We start from the raw sequence: 14,286 nt of genomic DNA, 5'->3' as shown, positions 1-14,286 counted from the left end.
AACAGCTTCTTCCCCCCCAATGGCTTTGCTATGTGGTCGGCTTTTGATTGGTGGCCCTTCTCCCAATATCTGAGCCATAGGTACTGTTCACACCACCACTTCCAATTCCATAGATCTAGCTGCAAAACTGTAGGCAGTCCACAAAGATGCCTGCTGTGATTGCTGCTGCTCTTAACAGTCTACTGATGCCTTCTCTTCAGTACTTGACTTTTACCGGCACTTTTAGGAGGAGAACACCTGTCCATATCACTGAAACTCTGCTGATGATGGAGAAGAGACCTGCAGCTATGATTCCTAGTGTGGACACTGGTCTTGGAAAGTGGCCGGGATATGTTTACATAGTAACTTTCTCTAGCCTGGGATCCAGTGGCTCCTACCTCACCAGCCTGTCCTTTCAAATAGATTGGGCTCAACTGAGACATGTCCTTTCACTAACTCTTACACCCCCACGAAAAATTAATTTAAGAAATCAGTATGAAAACAGATGAAGTAATGAAACTGAAGAGCTTTCAGGATGTATAGAGAGTTTTTCCCAAAAGAAGGCCTTCCCTCTCAATATTGAGTTATTAACTCAAAACATAACTGGATAATAGAGAAAGGCCTTTAAAATTTCTAAAATTATAATTATAAAAATTCAGGAAAAAAATGAAATGGGGAAAAGCTCTCTGTTTGACAATGCCATTTGAGAATGACAAACTGATTCCTGACTACGTGTATTCCTGGCAGTTGTTCCAAAACTGAATTTGCATTGCTGAAGCCAGCAATCCAAACTTGCCTCAGGAATGAATTTTGCACGCCACATACCTATACCCCCATCAGAAAGATAACCATTACTAAGGACTGGGCTACATCAGGCTAAAAGGTTAAGTAAAACATTGCAACAAGAAAATATGGTATCATAACATATAAATGACTTACTGCTAGCTAGCGAACATCACTTTAATTTTTAATCACTTATTCTAGTTTTTCTGTAGGAAACAACATTCAGTTCTGCCTGAAGTGGGCACCGACCACATATTTTCAAGCATATACCATAGTCATGCAGGCTAAAAATATTTAAAAGAGAAATTTAATTCTCATGAGGCTGTTTCCATGCAACTCATACACCCCACCCCACCCCATCCCAAAAGTGTGAACAAAATTATCGCTGGGGATTTTGAAAAAGAAGGGCACAACAGTAACTGCTTTTGTTGTGTGATGCACTTACACCTAGTATGTTAATAGTGCTAAACAACTTCATTAATGCCATCTGATCCAACCCAGATGACCTAAACTAGTGATTTCCAATCCTGAGTTCACAGACTGTGGTGTGGTCACCAAAATAAAAATAAAAATATTGGAAACAATTGCTAAAATATCACAGTATCTTGAATTTAATAAGACTTTGGCATTCTCATTCAAAATCTTATGAGATTATTTAAACTTTTATTTAAACTTGTGGTTCTACAGATGCCACATGCAAGATTTATTTGTGCCACAATGTTTGCAGGCACTGTGTTTCTGACCCTTGGTTCATATGATGCTTTGCAAGAACTTTCCATGATGTTTTAGTGATCTGCATAACAAAAAACAAATCAAAACACCGAAGGTTCATAACTGCTGACTTAATGTTTATGCAGTCTGTCTTCCTGCATAGACTGGAGAATGTCAGCAAAGTTGCTGAACTTTTCATGAATGCTCACCTGCCTTATAAGTGAGACGTTCTATGGGTTAAAACAATTGGTAGTTTTTTAAGAAATAATTTCTGAGTTGGTTAATTTACCCAGAGTTTAATTAAAATAACAGTTACTAATAAAACTCAATCCAGGTTTTATGAAACCTGAAAGTAAACACTGCTAGGAAAAAAAAAGGGAGGAGACACTTGACACAGAACTTCAGGTCTCTGACAGTTTCTCACCATGTCATATGTTTGTGACTCCATCAGAATAATTTCTGTGTAACAGTTGAATTATTTTTAACCACCTTTTATTTTAAAAACCATAAAAGCTATGGAAATATACATACATATAGATCCATTAAACAATACTTGTATTTATTTGTGTAAATAAACATAAAAATATTAAGAATCAGAAAAATCTGCCCTTTTTCAGATTATTGTATTTATCCCTATGAAGGTTAAGTGAGTAAGTTTTAATAGTTGTTTTTCCTCTCGCTGGTTTGAAATGGTGGCTGTATCTATTACTTCTCCAGCCAAAAACAGCTCGGATTTGTCTCTTCCTGCATCTGTATGCAGAAGATAAATTGGAATTCCAAGCTGTGATGTGGTGGTGAAATACATTACAGCCAAACTGCTGTGGAGGAACAAGGATGCTCTGGATTTTGATTGATCACATTTGAGATTTCTCCTCCTTTCAGCATGAAGATGGTATAGCTAAGGGGACAGAAACCAATCTCCAAATTTTATATATCTCAGTGCTTCTGTCTCTGAAATCTCACATGATTTCATAGGAATAATAAACTTTTGCATAATTTCAGCTATTATCTTTATTTAATGAAGAGGTTCTAAAGATGTTATCTAGGTGAAGAAAGCAATGGCAAATTGTATTCCATACTGTAGCCAAGAAAATAACATGGACATCTTCATGAAGACACCAGGAGTTGAAATGAAGGCGGCTTTATCATACTTTTTAACCATATACTGCAACCTACAAAGGATATTTTATTCAGGAATGTCTTTCTTCTGTTGGGAAAAAATTATACCCAGTGATTTTAAGTGTTCTGCCTGCATTCACTGCATTTTAACATTGTAGTTTTAGGATACTGCAAGGTTAATAATAAGCTACCTCAAACAATAAGTATGCATTAAGAATGTGGTACAAAACCCCTCATATAAATCAAGGAATGCCTACCTCTTTGGATGTTTGTTGACCAAAACAAAAAACAAAACAAACAAAAAACCTATATCAACTGTCCCCATCCTTTGAGATACATTTCATTTGTAGATGACAAATGCAGAGTAGGTTATAAAGAATATTAATTTTAATTGAAATTATGAGACATCATGGTTATTTAAACACATCAAAATACCTTGTGACAGATATACAACTTAAACATATAATTCAATTAGAAAACAGGGGCTTGCGTACAGCTGACGAAAACTGGCAATTAATAATCTTTCTGTTTTGTACAATTTACATAATGCTACTCCCTGACACCTATTCTCCATGCACATATATTTATGAATGTTTTCAGTTAAGAATACAGTTTTCTTTATATATTCAACCTTGAAGCTACTCTATATAAATTTTCTGTTTCAGTGTTCATTTAGAGCATCAGAAATCTTTTAGTATTTTTCTAATACATCTCATGGAGAGTTATTAACAATCTGCAGAATTATTATAAGGGGGTAAATTACCGTCTTACTTACTAACATAAAGAGATGGGCATTTTTAAAATCAAGCTGATGCTTAATTTCTACAACAATGCTTTTAAAAGCAGTTTAATAAAACTAATTCTTTAGAATCAGAATTTGGATTGAATAAAGATCCTGCAATGTAAGACTAGTTAAGCCACATAGTTTAACAAAAAACTACCACAGAAACCGAACACATTAAGGAAAAGCAATGGCAAAACAAATAGCTTTAGGTCATTTAAGTAAGGAATGGAAATCTATTTTTGTAAAGCAAATAAAACATATTTAGTACTATTTTAGAAATATAAATTATCCTTTGGTTTGATGCAATTGTATTTGTATAGGTTCATTTATCCCTAAAAACTGAAGTGTTACTCATGATAATTCATTGAAGAACAGCTTGCCTCAATTAGGCTACCATAGAGTTATGCATGATTTTGAAGAAGCTCAGAATCAGATAATACACTGCTTTGGTTGGTTGGTTGGTTCATTCATTCAATTTCTATAGCCGCCCATCTCAACCAGTGACTCTGGGTGGCTCACAACAATAAAAACCATAAAACAATTACAATAAAAACAATCACAATAAAAAATAAATATACATGGCTGCCAAGTAAACAATGTACAACCAAGAAACAGGACCATTACCACACTCGGGGCCCCAGGCCCAGGCACATAACCAGGTCTTCACAGCCTTACGGAAGGCCAACAGGGTTGGGGACATCCTGATCTCTGAGGGGAGAATATTCCAGAGGGCAGGCGCTACGGCTGAAAAGGCATGCCTTCTAGTCCCCGCCAACCGACATTCTTTGGCTGATGGGATCTGTAGCATGCCCAATCTACCAGATCGAATTGGATGGGTAGAAACAACTGGGAGAAGGTGGTCCCTCAGTTAACCCAGCCCCAAGCCATGAAGGGCTTTAAAGGTGACAACCAGCACCTTGAATTGCACCCGGAAGCACGCCGACAACCAATGCAGCTCCCGTAGCAGCAGTGTTACGTGTGTTGAATATCCGACTCCACATACTACCCATGCAGCTGCATTCTGCACTAGCTGAAGCTTCCGAATGCTCTTCAAGGGCAGCCCCATGTAGAGCGTGTTGCAGTAATCCAGACGGGAGGTCACGAGGGCATGAGTGACAGTGAGTAGAGCCTCCCGGTCCAGGAATGGGCTCAACTGTCACACAACCCGAAGGTGTGCAAAGGCCCTCCTAGCCACGGCTGCCACCTGCTCTTCAAGCAGGAGCCATGAGTCTATGAGGACCCCCAGATTGCGCACCGGGTCCATCTGGGGCAGTGCAACTCCATCCAAGACCAATGATGGAAAAACCTTGTCACCGGAAGACCCACAAACCCAAAGCCACTCAGTCTTGCTTGGGTTGAGCTGAAGCCCGTTGCACCCCATCCAGACCCTTACAGCCTCCAGGCATTGGGTCAGGACATCCACGGCATCACTCAGGTGGCCAGGGGTGGAGATACAAAGCTGGGTATCGTCAGCATATTGATGATACCTCACCCCAAACCATCGGATCACCTCCTCCAATGGCCTCATGTAGATGTTAAATAGGAGAGGGGAGAGAACCGAGCCCTGAGGCACCCCACAAAGTAGGGGACGTAGGCTGGACCTCTCCCCCCCTATCAACACTGACTGGAACTGACCCCGGAGGAAGGAGGAGAACCAGCACAATACTGTGCTGCCCACCCCCAACTCCCGAAGCTGGTCCAGAAGGATACCATGATCGATGTATCGAAGGCCGCCGAGAGGTCAAGAAGAGCAAGGATGGTTGCACTGCCCCCATCCCGCTCCCGCCAGAGGTCATCTAAGAGTGAGATCAATGCCATCTCAGTCCCATAACCCCGCCTGAACCCTGACTGAAAAGGGTCCAGATAATCCGCTGTAGTATATGGGACACAGCCAAATATCATTACATACAATCCTTAAATCACCATTCTATGCTTAAGAGCTTGCTTCCAAGTGTTTATAAAATTATGGCCATAATCAAAATCTGTGATCATTCTGTGAACTGTGCCAGTGTTACTCATTTTGACATATTTTAGCATGCTTCACTAATGTGGCTCAAAAAATGACAATACTGGTCTCATGTGAGGATTATAAACCCAAGAGAACATAGATCCATTTGCAGATATTGATTTCAGCATTATTGGTCTCAATGAAATCCTTCATTTCAATATGCATGTGAATAGAAAGAAATCAGAGCTTCAGAGAAAGGGTGATGTGATTTTGATGTAATCATGGGAACAAAGCCTGGCTAAGTATGTAGTTCTCTGTTATTACCACAGAATTATTCCATTTGGCTATGACCACACAAGCACATAGCAAGAAAAAAGTAATATATAGAAGTTCATGTTAAGGGCTGTGCTTAAAAACAATAATGTATTACTGATTTTTGTTAGGTAAAATGCCTTTATAACAATGTATCATGCATCCTTTTGAACATGCTTTGTTATAACACTATTTTTGCCAGCTTTTGAACAATTAGATCAGTTCCAAGACAATGGGTTCTTACCCTCAAGTCAATCACTCTGTTGTCCAATCTTGTATCCTGGTTTACTGTAGCTCTTCCTTCCTGAATAGTTGCAAAGAAACATATATTGAAAACCACATGCAACTAAACTAAAATCTTATGAGATTTTGGAACATTTCAGGTGCAAGAGACTGTACTACATTTCAGCATTCTCATGAGATTTTGGTCATTTGAAATGTTTTAAAACAAAAAACCTCACTGTGTCTAACATCACACAATGGCACTTAAGGCTTTTGATACTTGCCTCAGACATTTCTTTCTTAGTTTTTAAGAATATTCCAAGTCTAAACCTTGCTTTTTCAATCACTGTCCTCTGAACTATATCCAGAACACTTCATATGGTTAGTTTTGCCATCACTTTAATTTTAGGGAAACTAGTACAGTACTGTCTTTTCTGAGGTTGCTCCCTGAACACACATACACATACAAGAAAATTCAGACATACATTTTCCTGTAAGATTAACCAAATCCCCTTTGAAGTGAGATTTCTGTTCAGAAGGGCCATTCTGAACATGTCTTTGCAGATAAAATTGTCCTTATTAATCTAACTCCAGTTCAGTTTATAGAGTGACAGTAATTATGAGAACATTTCCACGCACGAAGAGATAGAAATGGAGCATACTTTGTAGCTATCTACGCCCAGCAGTAAAAATTATTTCCCATAATAACTAGACATCAGAAAATGTTGGATGGGACCAATATTTAGGATCCAACATAACATTATTAACAGCAGCTAAAATTTCAAGCCTTTGGCTAACCATTAATTATTTTTATTACAATGTTACTTATCTAGAAAACACATTTTCACCTCTTCTCCTTCAACCTCTGGCCGAATGGCATCATCCAGCTGCAAGGGCAGTCGCGGTTCAGCCAGACTGATTACATATATCTGAAAGAGACACCATAAACAAACAAACAAACAAACAAATAAATAGCAGGAACTATAGTGTGATTTAGAGAGGCGTGTTTTTGGCAGAAATATGAAACCGAGTTTGCATTACCAATTACTAAAAGACTGTAGAGGTCTAAAAAAAACCAAAGCATGCATTTATTTGGTTAATTTTCATATTTATACCAGAATTATTTAATAAAAAGATAGCACTTTTAAAATAAGATCCAACAAACTTTATTATAAAAGATATTAACCCAACTTAATATCTTAAAAATGGGCCTGAAAGAACTGAGTTGTTTTGAAAATACAAAATCAGTTTCAATTATAGCAAAATTCAACAGATAATACTGCTGCATTAAGAACGAAAGAGAGGCAGCTGATGTTTCAAACAGGACTATAATTTGCCTGTGCTGTGCTGTTAAAACATGGAAGTACAAACACAAACTTATATACTAGTAATATAAGAATTGTTTGTGGTAAGTATAGGAACAAAAGAGCAAGAAAGAAAAAATGAAAGAAAAAAATAAGTTCATAATCTAAGTGAATAAATATTTAGGAACCTGCTTCAATAGGTGATCGATAGCTCCTTTCTCCCATGACATATTCTTAGAACTGACTGTTGTTCCCCAATAACAGATGACTAAATTTGTCCAGGAAAAAAAAGGGCAAAGATAAATTGCAGTAATATAGATCTTTATTATGAGCTGGAGGAGTTGGCACGAAGCAGCTTCACCACTCTGAACATGAGTGCTTTGTGCCTGAATGACCAAATGACATGACAGTCATTTTATGAATATGCAAGAGCTGCCCAGGCAGCACATTTTCATGTGTGCTCATAATTGCTCCCAATATTCCAAAAACCCTAAAAAGTTCCCTATTTCTTTGCCTTTCACTTCCCATTTTAATAGGGAATACAATATTGCAAAAATTCTAGAGTCTGGACTTTTTCCATTATTTCTGCTAGAGGAAAAACTATTACACTTTCTGAAATTGCCTGGGAAACAGCTGGAATAAGTGGTTTCTGTTGAAGGAAGCAAATGTTTATTTAGATTACATGATATATCTGTTCTGAGCAGGTATCTGAACTAGTCATATCTACAGAAAAACACATATGCCTATATATTTTGTCACTGTTAGAAACCAATTTTGAATACAATATGGAACTAATCATTTCAGAAACAGGTAAAAATGAATCTTCACTGTCTTAAGAAACTAAAATTACTTCTTGATTTCTATTTTAGTTAAATTTGCTGCATAAATGAAAGGTTTTATTATTATTTACAAATGTAAACGAAAATGACTGCAGTTAGGGAAATTATTCCTCAAAATGATAACAAGAAACAATGATATCATGGCACATTTTAATTTGCTTATAAAAATATTACCCTTTGAATGTGTAGTTCAACATCTTGCTGGGTGCAGCTGCCAATTTTATGTGGCACTTTTCTTACTATGCCTTCAATATCAACAATGCTCTCTTTGTTGATACTGTCAATAAAAACAAAATCAATAATTGCAACACAGATTCATTTCAGTTTTGAACAGTTATTTAGTTATGAAGATAGCTTCATAATTTTTAAAAGAAGCTGTAGACATTTTTAGAATAAAATAGAACATTCAAGGAAGGATATTTAAAATACTTCATTAAGAAGGAATGTTTCTGTTAAATTATTTCTTACAATAAATTAATAACAGCACTGAGTTAAAAAAAATTCTGATTCAATCATTATATCATATTTCTGGGAAGCATTAGAAATACAGGTAGTCCTCACCACAACTGGGACCAACAACTGTTGCTAAGTGACACGGCCATAAAGTGAAACATCATGTGACCATGTGTGACTTATGTCAGTTCCGCTGTGGTCATTAAGCAAATCACCCTTGGCTGTTAAGCATAACTTGCGACTTCCTGCCGGCTTCCCCACTGACTTTGCTTGTCAGAAGCTGGCTGTGAAGTTTGCAAATAGCGATCGTGTGACTGCTGGATGCTGTGACTGTTGTAAATGCACGCTGGTTGCCAAGTGCCTGAACTGCGACCACATGACCATGCAGATGCTGCAATGGCTGCAAGTTCAAGGACCAACTGTAAACCTTTTTCAGCGCCATTGTCACTTCAACAATCACTGAACAAACACTCAGTAAGAAAGGACTACTGTAATGTTGAATGCCCAAATAAGCCAGGCAGTAATTCTAACAGAATGTTAAACATATTTTTAAAATTTGGACTTTAAGGTTCAGATAATAAGATGTAAACTTAAAACAGTAGTTTTTTTTTTCATAATACAAGTATACAAGTATTGCAATATTAAAAAGTATGCTTAAGGCTCATTTTTGTTAACTAAAACGAAGTTCATCTTGCAATTTGCAAGGCAGGTATAGAAGGGTTCTCTCCAGTGAAAGGAGTCAGCATATCAATTTCTTAAAAAAAGAACTCAAGTCAGTGCACTGAATATCATTAAGCCCAGCTTTTCACAGCCTATCTCCTTACACTGTTACATGTATTTTATTTCTACAGCACTTTTCAATATACACGAGCATTTTACAACTTTTTCCTGTAAGGTTTTCTGGGATAGGCGTGAAACGATGGTCCTGAGCAAGTTGATAGAGTTCTCTATGTTATCTCAGCTATCTGTACACTGGACCTCTGTCCTAGTTGACTAGTGAAAGCTGGCAGGGGCTAGATGGGGACAATAGTAAATGTATCCTTGAGTGAGGGATGTTGCTTTCTGCCTTGAAAGAGGCACTGGTGTGCCCCCTCCTGAAGAAACCATTGCTTGACCCAGCTGTAGTAGAGAACTATTAACCAGTCTCCAACCCTGCCTTTTTGGGGGAAGCTGGTTGGACTACAGGTACAGTCCTGGATGGAATGGATTATCTGTGAACAACATGAAGGGACATTTTATCATGTATGGTGGACATGTAAAAAAGCCAAAAAATTTTGTATACAAATAAATATATTAATTCAGAAGATTTTAAAGACTAAAGTAGAATTGAAAGTACAGAGACTTTTCTTTTGGGATTAATGGACAGACAGCTAGAAAACAACCATGGAACTTTGTTTTTGTATATCACAACTGCAGCAAGATTACTATATGCTCAAAAGTGGAAAAGTTTGACACTACCCGCAATAGAGGAATGGTTGGTGAAGATGACAGAACTTGCAGAGATAGCAAAATTGACTTCTTTGATTAGAGAAAAAACAATGCTACATTTATGGCTGACTAGAAATTCCTTAGAGACTTTTTGCATGAAACAGAAAAAAATGCACTTATGATTTATAGCTTTGATTAGAAAAAAAAATTGGATAATAGAAAAAAGTGAACTTTTTTGTAATTAGAGCAAGAGAGAACAACTTTGTAATCATACTTATATTAGCTGCAAAGAAATTGGAAGCTTTTATCTTTTCTTTCTGCACTTGTGTCTTTTTTTCTTTTCATTCTCTGTTTTCTTTATTCTGTATTAGTTTGTGTTAATTTTTAGGTACTCTTTAAAACTTTTAATAAAATTTATCTATGTAAAAAAATCAAAACCGAATGCTGCTTGACAATTGAATGTAGGGAATTTTGTTTATGGTCTCATTCCAACATCACTTCAGCTTGAAAATCCTAGCTTAATTAAAAATTATATGAACATGGTTGCACATTTTTAGGGATACCTTATAAACATCCTTGGACATTTAGTTGATCCCAGTGATCTGAATTATCAAACAACATGCTCCCAATCCTGTCTCTCTGGTGCAGCCTGAAACCAAGTGGAAGTCAGTACATCTGCATATGTTAGCTTATATGCCTTGCTATATATAATCCATTGTAATTCTAAAGATCAGCTATCACAACCCCACTATGGAAGTAAAACTACTTGGAAGCTTTGACTAGTATGGAATAATACTCTCCAAGCCATTCACAGCAGTGCTTTGTAAAGCAAAGTGCTGTGCTCAGATTGCTGGGGCGGGGGGAGACACAAACAAACAAACAAACAAATTATCAAATTTATCACCACCCATCTCCCCAGAAAAGGGACTCTGGGCGGCCCCATGCTTCAAAAATTATTCAGAAGTGCTTTGGACCTCACACAAATGTAACATCTCTCTGCTCTATGTTTAAAAAGCCTGACTTTTAGGGTTTCTTCATGAGCCTGAACAAATACACCACTACTTTAAGGGACTCTACTTATTACAGTTAATGTAATTTGTAAAGCAGGGATATCTTTTATTTTAGGCTTGGACAGAAGGCTGAATTTAAAAAAAATGAAGCACGTTTTTAAACATGCTTTAAAAAAATAGAGTAATGTTGAATTTATCAAGCCAGCTGGGCAGGTCCAAGTTAAGAAGTCCTCTCCAGTTGCGGGGAGACCACCCCATTCCAATCCTCAGTTTCGATTTTTAAATGCCAACTTCAGCTCTCCAAGTATTAGTCAAGACTTTCTATTTTAACCACAGGATTGCAGTCAAGTTTTGTACAAACCTCTTTCAGCAACAACTTTGTATTGCAAGATCAAACCCACAGTCCCCACTTAGTGGTGAATCGCTTTCAATCAGTTATCTCGAACACAATTTTTTCAAATTTCAAAAAACTAATTTCCTTAGTTATGAAACAAATGCTTTTAATGCCTGATTCAATGAAAAACAAATTCCTGTTTGTTTTTTCCAATGTAACTGATTTTGTGGCCACTCTGAGAAACATGACACCTTCTTAGCTGGTTGGTCTTCATATATATTAGTTGCCTCAAGGCTAATTTTTAGCATAAAACACAGTATCCTATTTTTCCCCTCTTATCTCTTGCTGTTTCTTTAACTTATTTTGTATTACAGTAAATTATATGGGTTATTTGCAGCTTTGAAATCTGACAGACTAATGAACAGGTAAGTAAGGATTCATTTTAAGTATTACTGGTATTCCAAAAAAGATCCATACAATTACTGTACAGAACAAACAGTATAAATTGCATTTCCCACACTTTTGTAACCCATAAACCCAGTTCTCCTGAAAGTTTTTAAAAGTTTTGAATAACTTAACATTGAGTTTCATTTATCTCAAAGTGTTTCTTAGCAGTTTATTCAATTTTATCATCTGCAATCTGAGTTCTTTGATCTTGAAAATATTGCTTATCATGAAATTCCATGTTTTGTTTTATTAGATGCTCCTAAATGAGTAATTTATTTTTACCAGAAACTGAAATAAGATAAAATCAGAATAAGTTCAAATGTCCCACCTATTCTTATATATAAGTAGTAGGCTAGAAAAATGAAACAAGCTTCTTTTGATAGTAAGTGTGGCTAAAACATCAATTATCTATTCCATGTTTACTGTATATTTCAGAGAATCTTTAGTTAGGATGATTACAATCCTATTTTTAAGGTATAATTCAGGTCTAGGAATATCTCTCTGTCTGTCTAGCTGTGAGAGATACATATTTGGGATATCCAATTTTCAGACCTATTTCTTTGGACTGAAATTAGCAGAATTGTTAAGCCTCTTTAATCACTGCTAGTCAAAGATGTACACTTAATTCACTGTTATTGATACCTTATGCATAAGAGTCAGCCAAAATAAGTAAACATTTGAAGAATAAACCTGACTTGCAGCAGTAGATTCATACTGTATCTTTCATGTTCATTCCATTAAGAGTCCAGTAGATTGTTGATATTGGTTCTTTGTCAACTGCTGAATTATTCTTTTTTGACAGTAGAATAAAGAAGGGGAATTTCAAGTGGCTTGGGCAATTTTGTATCTGTAATGTCATATTTTACGTATTTCCATGCAGTGCATTTTTATTTTCTTTGTTAACAAATTAGATGTTATACACTATGTTTAATTAGCATCCTGTTCATTTAAACATATTGTTTGGTAATATATTTTAAATTTAATTGAATGTGTTATTGTTATTGGTTTGCTATCATTAAGCAAAAAAGGGGTGGTTAAACACAGAACAGGTACTTTATCACTTCTAAATGAAATGCACAGGGACTTGGTAACTATTGTTTTATATTGTATTTAATGCCTGAAAGCATATGACTTTAGACAAAGGTAGGTAATCTGATGGAATCTTTAGAAATTATGGATGATCGTAGTCCCTTGCCATTTAACATGCTGAGACTGATAGGAGTTGAAATCCAAAATATCTGGAGGGCACCAAGTCAACTACCCTTGATCTATGAAGTGCTACACTAAACTATAGCAACTATATTCTGTCAAACAAATTGCATGGATTAACACTCAAAATGAGAATGAGCAATCTTTTTTCTACCTAGGACAAAATTTCATCAGAAATAACCTGTTGAAGTCTGCATGCATATCAATGACAGACAGGTGTAAAGTAAGCAGCGGGTAGGGCCAGAACAAAAAGTGAGTAAGTGTCCCTTTCTTCCTCTTCCACTTTTTCTATTTCTTCTTCTCTTCAAAGGCACTGTACGCAGGAAGGCACAGATTGCTTTTGACATATGTGTGAACTGATCACTTGCAAAGGTGATCATACATTTTGAAACTGCCTGTTTTTTAAAATTTTGCCGTGATCTGCAATTCTCTACCCTGAACAAAACCAATGTATAAAGCTGGATTTCTTTTTCCTTGGTAATCAATTTGATGTTGCTAAACAAATTAAGAAAATTTATTAAAATAAAAATTACTTGTTTGTATCCAGAAAAACAGAATTATAGAGTCTTATATTTAACAATTAATTAATTCTATCTGCAACAACTGGAGAAGTTTTTATACTACTCATGTTCCAATTATTGTTGCTAGAAATTATGGTTTAGTTTGTAATCAATACTTATATAAATTACAATATTTTGCTTTTGGAAATTAGGATACTGATGATATTATAACTTTCTGTTAAGTTGCCCAATACCCAAAATATATGATATTTATTTTCCAGCTAAATAAAGGGCATTTCACATTTTTATCTTCCAAAGTGTTAAATACTTACAACAGCTGAAAATTTAAAAAAAACCCTCAGGAAAACTAATCCAAGCTAAATGAACATGTTACCACCTCATCTGGACCTGAGAACTGTTCTTGCTAGTTTTTTATTTTTATTTTTTCACCCTAAAATAATTCAGTTTGTTTTTGTACAGCTTGTATGTTATATTAAAGGTGGAAAAAATTCTGAAGTGATTTATCTTGGTCTGATCTTTTAACATCTCAAAAACCTGGCATTTTAACAGGGGTGTGTAGACTTTTTATATCCACTGTATAGTGAATTAACTTCTGATCAGAAACATTATTTTAATTAGGAGCATTATCTAATGCTCCTGAGGTATGAAACAGTTAAAATGTTCAACTGAAACAAATCTTACACTAAAGTAAGCCTTGTAAGGTAAGTATCCTGAAATGCTGAATTCCAGGACAATACAATACTGAAATGAAACGTAAAGAAAAGTGACAGTTTTCAGTTGTATAAACTACTGAGAAATCATCTGGCCTATAAAAAGGAGGGAAAAAGTAGTGCAGTCTCTAACAGGTAAGGTCAGTAGAATAAAGATAGTTGAATAGCACTGT

General features: G+C 36.0%; 1 protein-coding gene across 1 annotated transcript in view; it reads right to left on the bottom strand.

Annotated features, from left to right (window-relative positions):
- Positions 1–14,286, bottom strand: part of DARS1 (aspartyl-tRNA synthetase 1) — a 58,343-nt gene that overhangs the window by 24,260 nt on the left and 19,797 nt on the right. Inside the window, exons 5-7 of the mRNA XM_063318411.1 lie at positions 8,176–8,278; positions 6,707–6,787; positions 5,881–5,940 (exon numbers count right to left, since the gene is read on the bottom strand). Coding sequence (XP_063174481.1) covers positions 5,881–5,940; positions 6,707–6,787; positions 8,176–8,278 — 244 coding nt within the window. The remainder of the gene's footprint in view (positions 1–5,880; positions 5,941–6,706; positions 6,788–8,175; positions 8,279–14,286) is intronic.

This window comes from Candoia aspera, chromosome 1 (genome assembly GCF_035149785.1).
Source record: "Candoia aspera isolate rCanAsp1 chromosome 1, rCanAsp1.hap2, whole genome shotgun sequence".
NCBI lineage: Eukaryota > Metazoa > Chordata > Lepidosauria > Squamata > Boidae > Candoia > Candoia aspera.
Note: the sequence above shows the minus strand (reverse complement) of the source record. Positions and strands in the feature narration are given on the sequence as shown.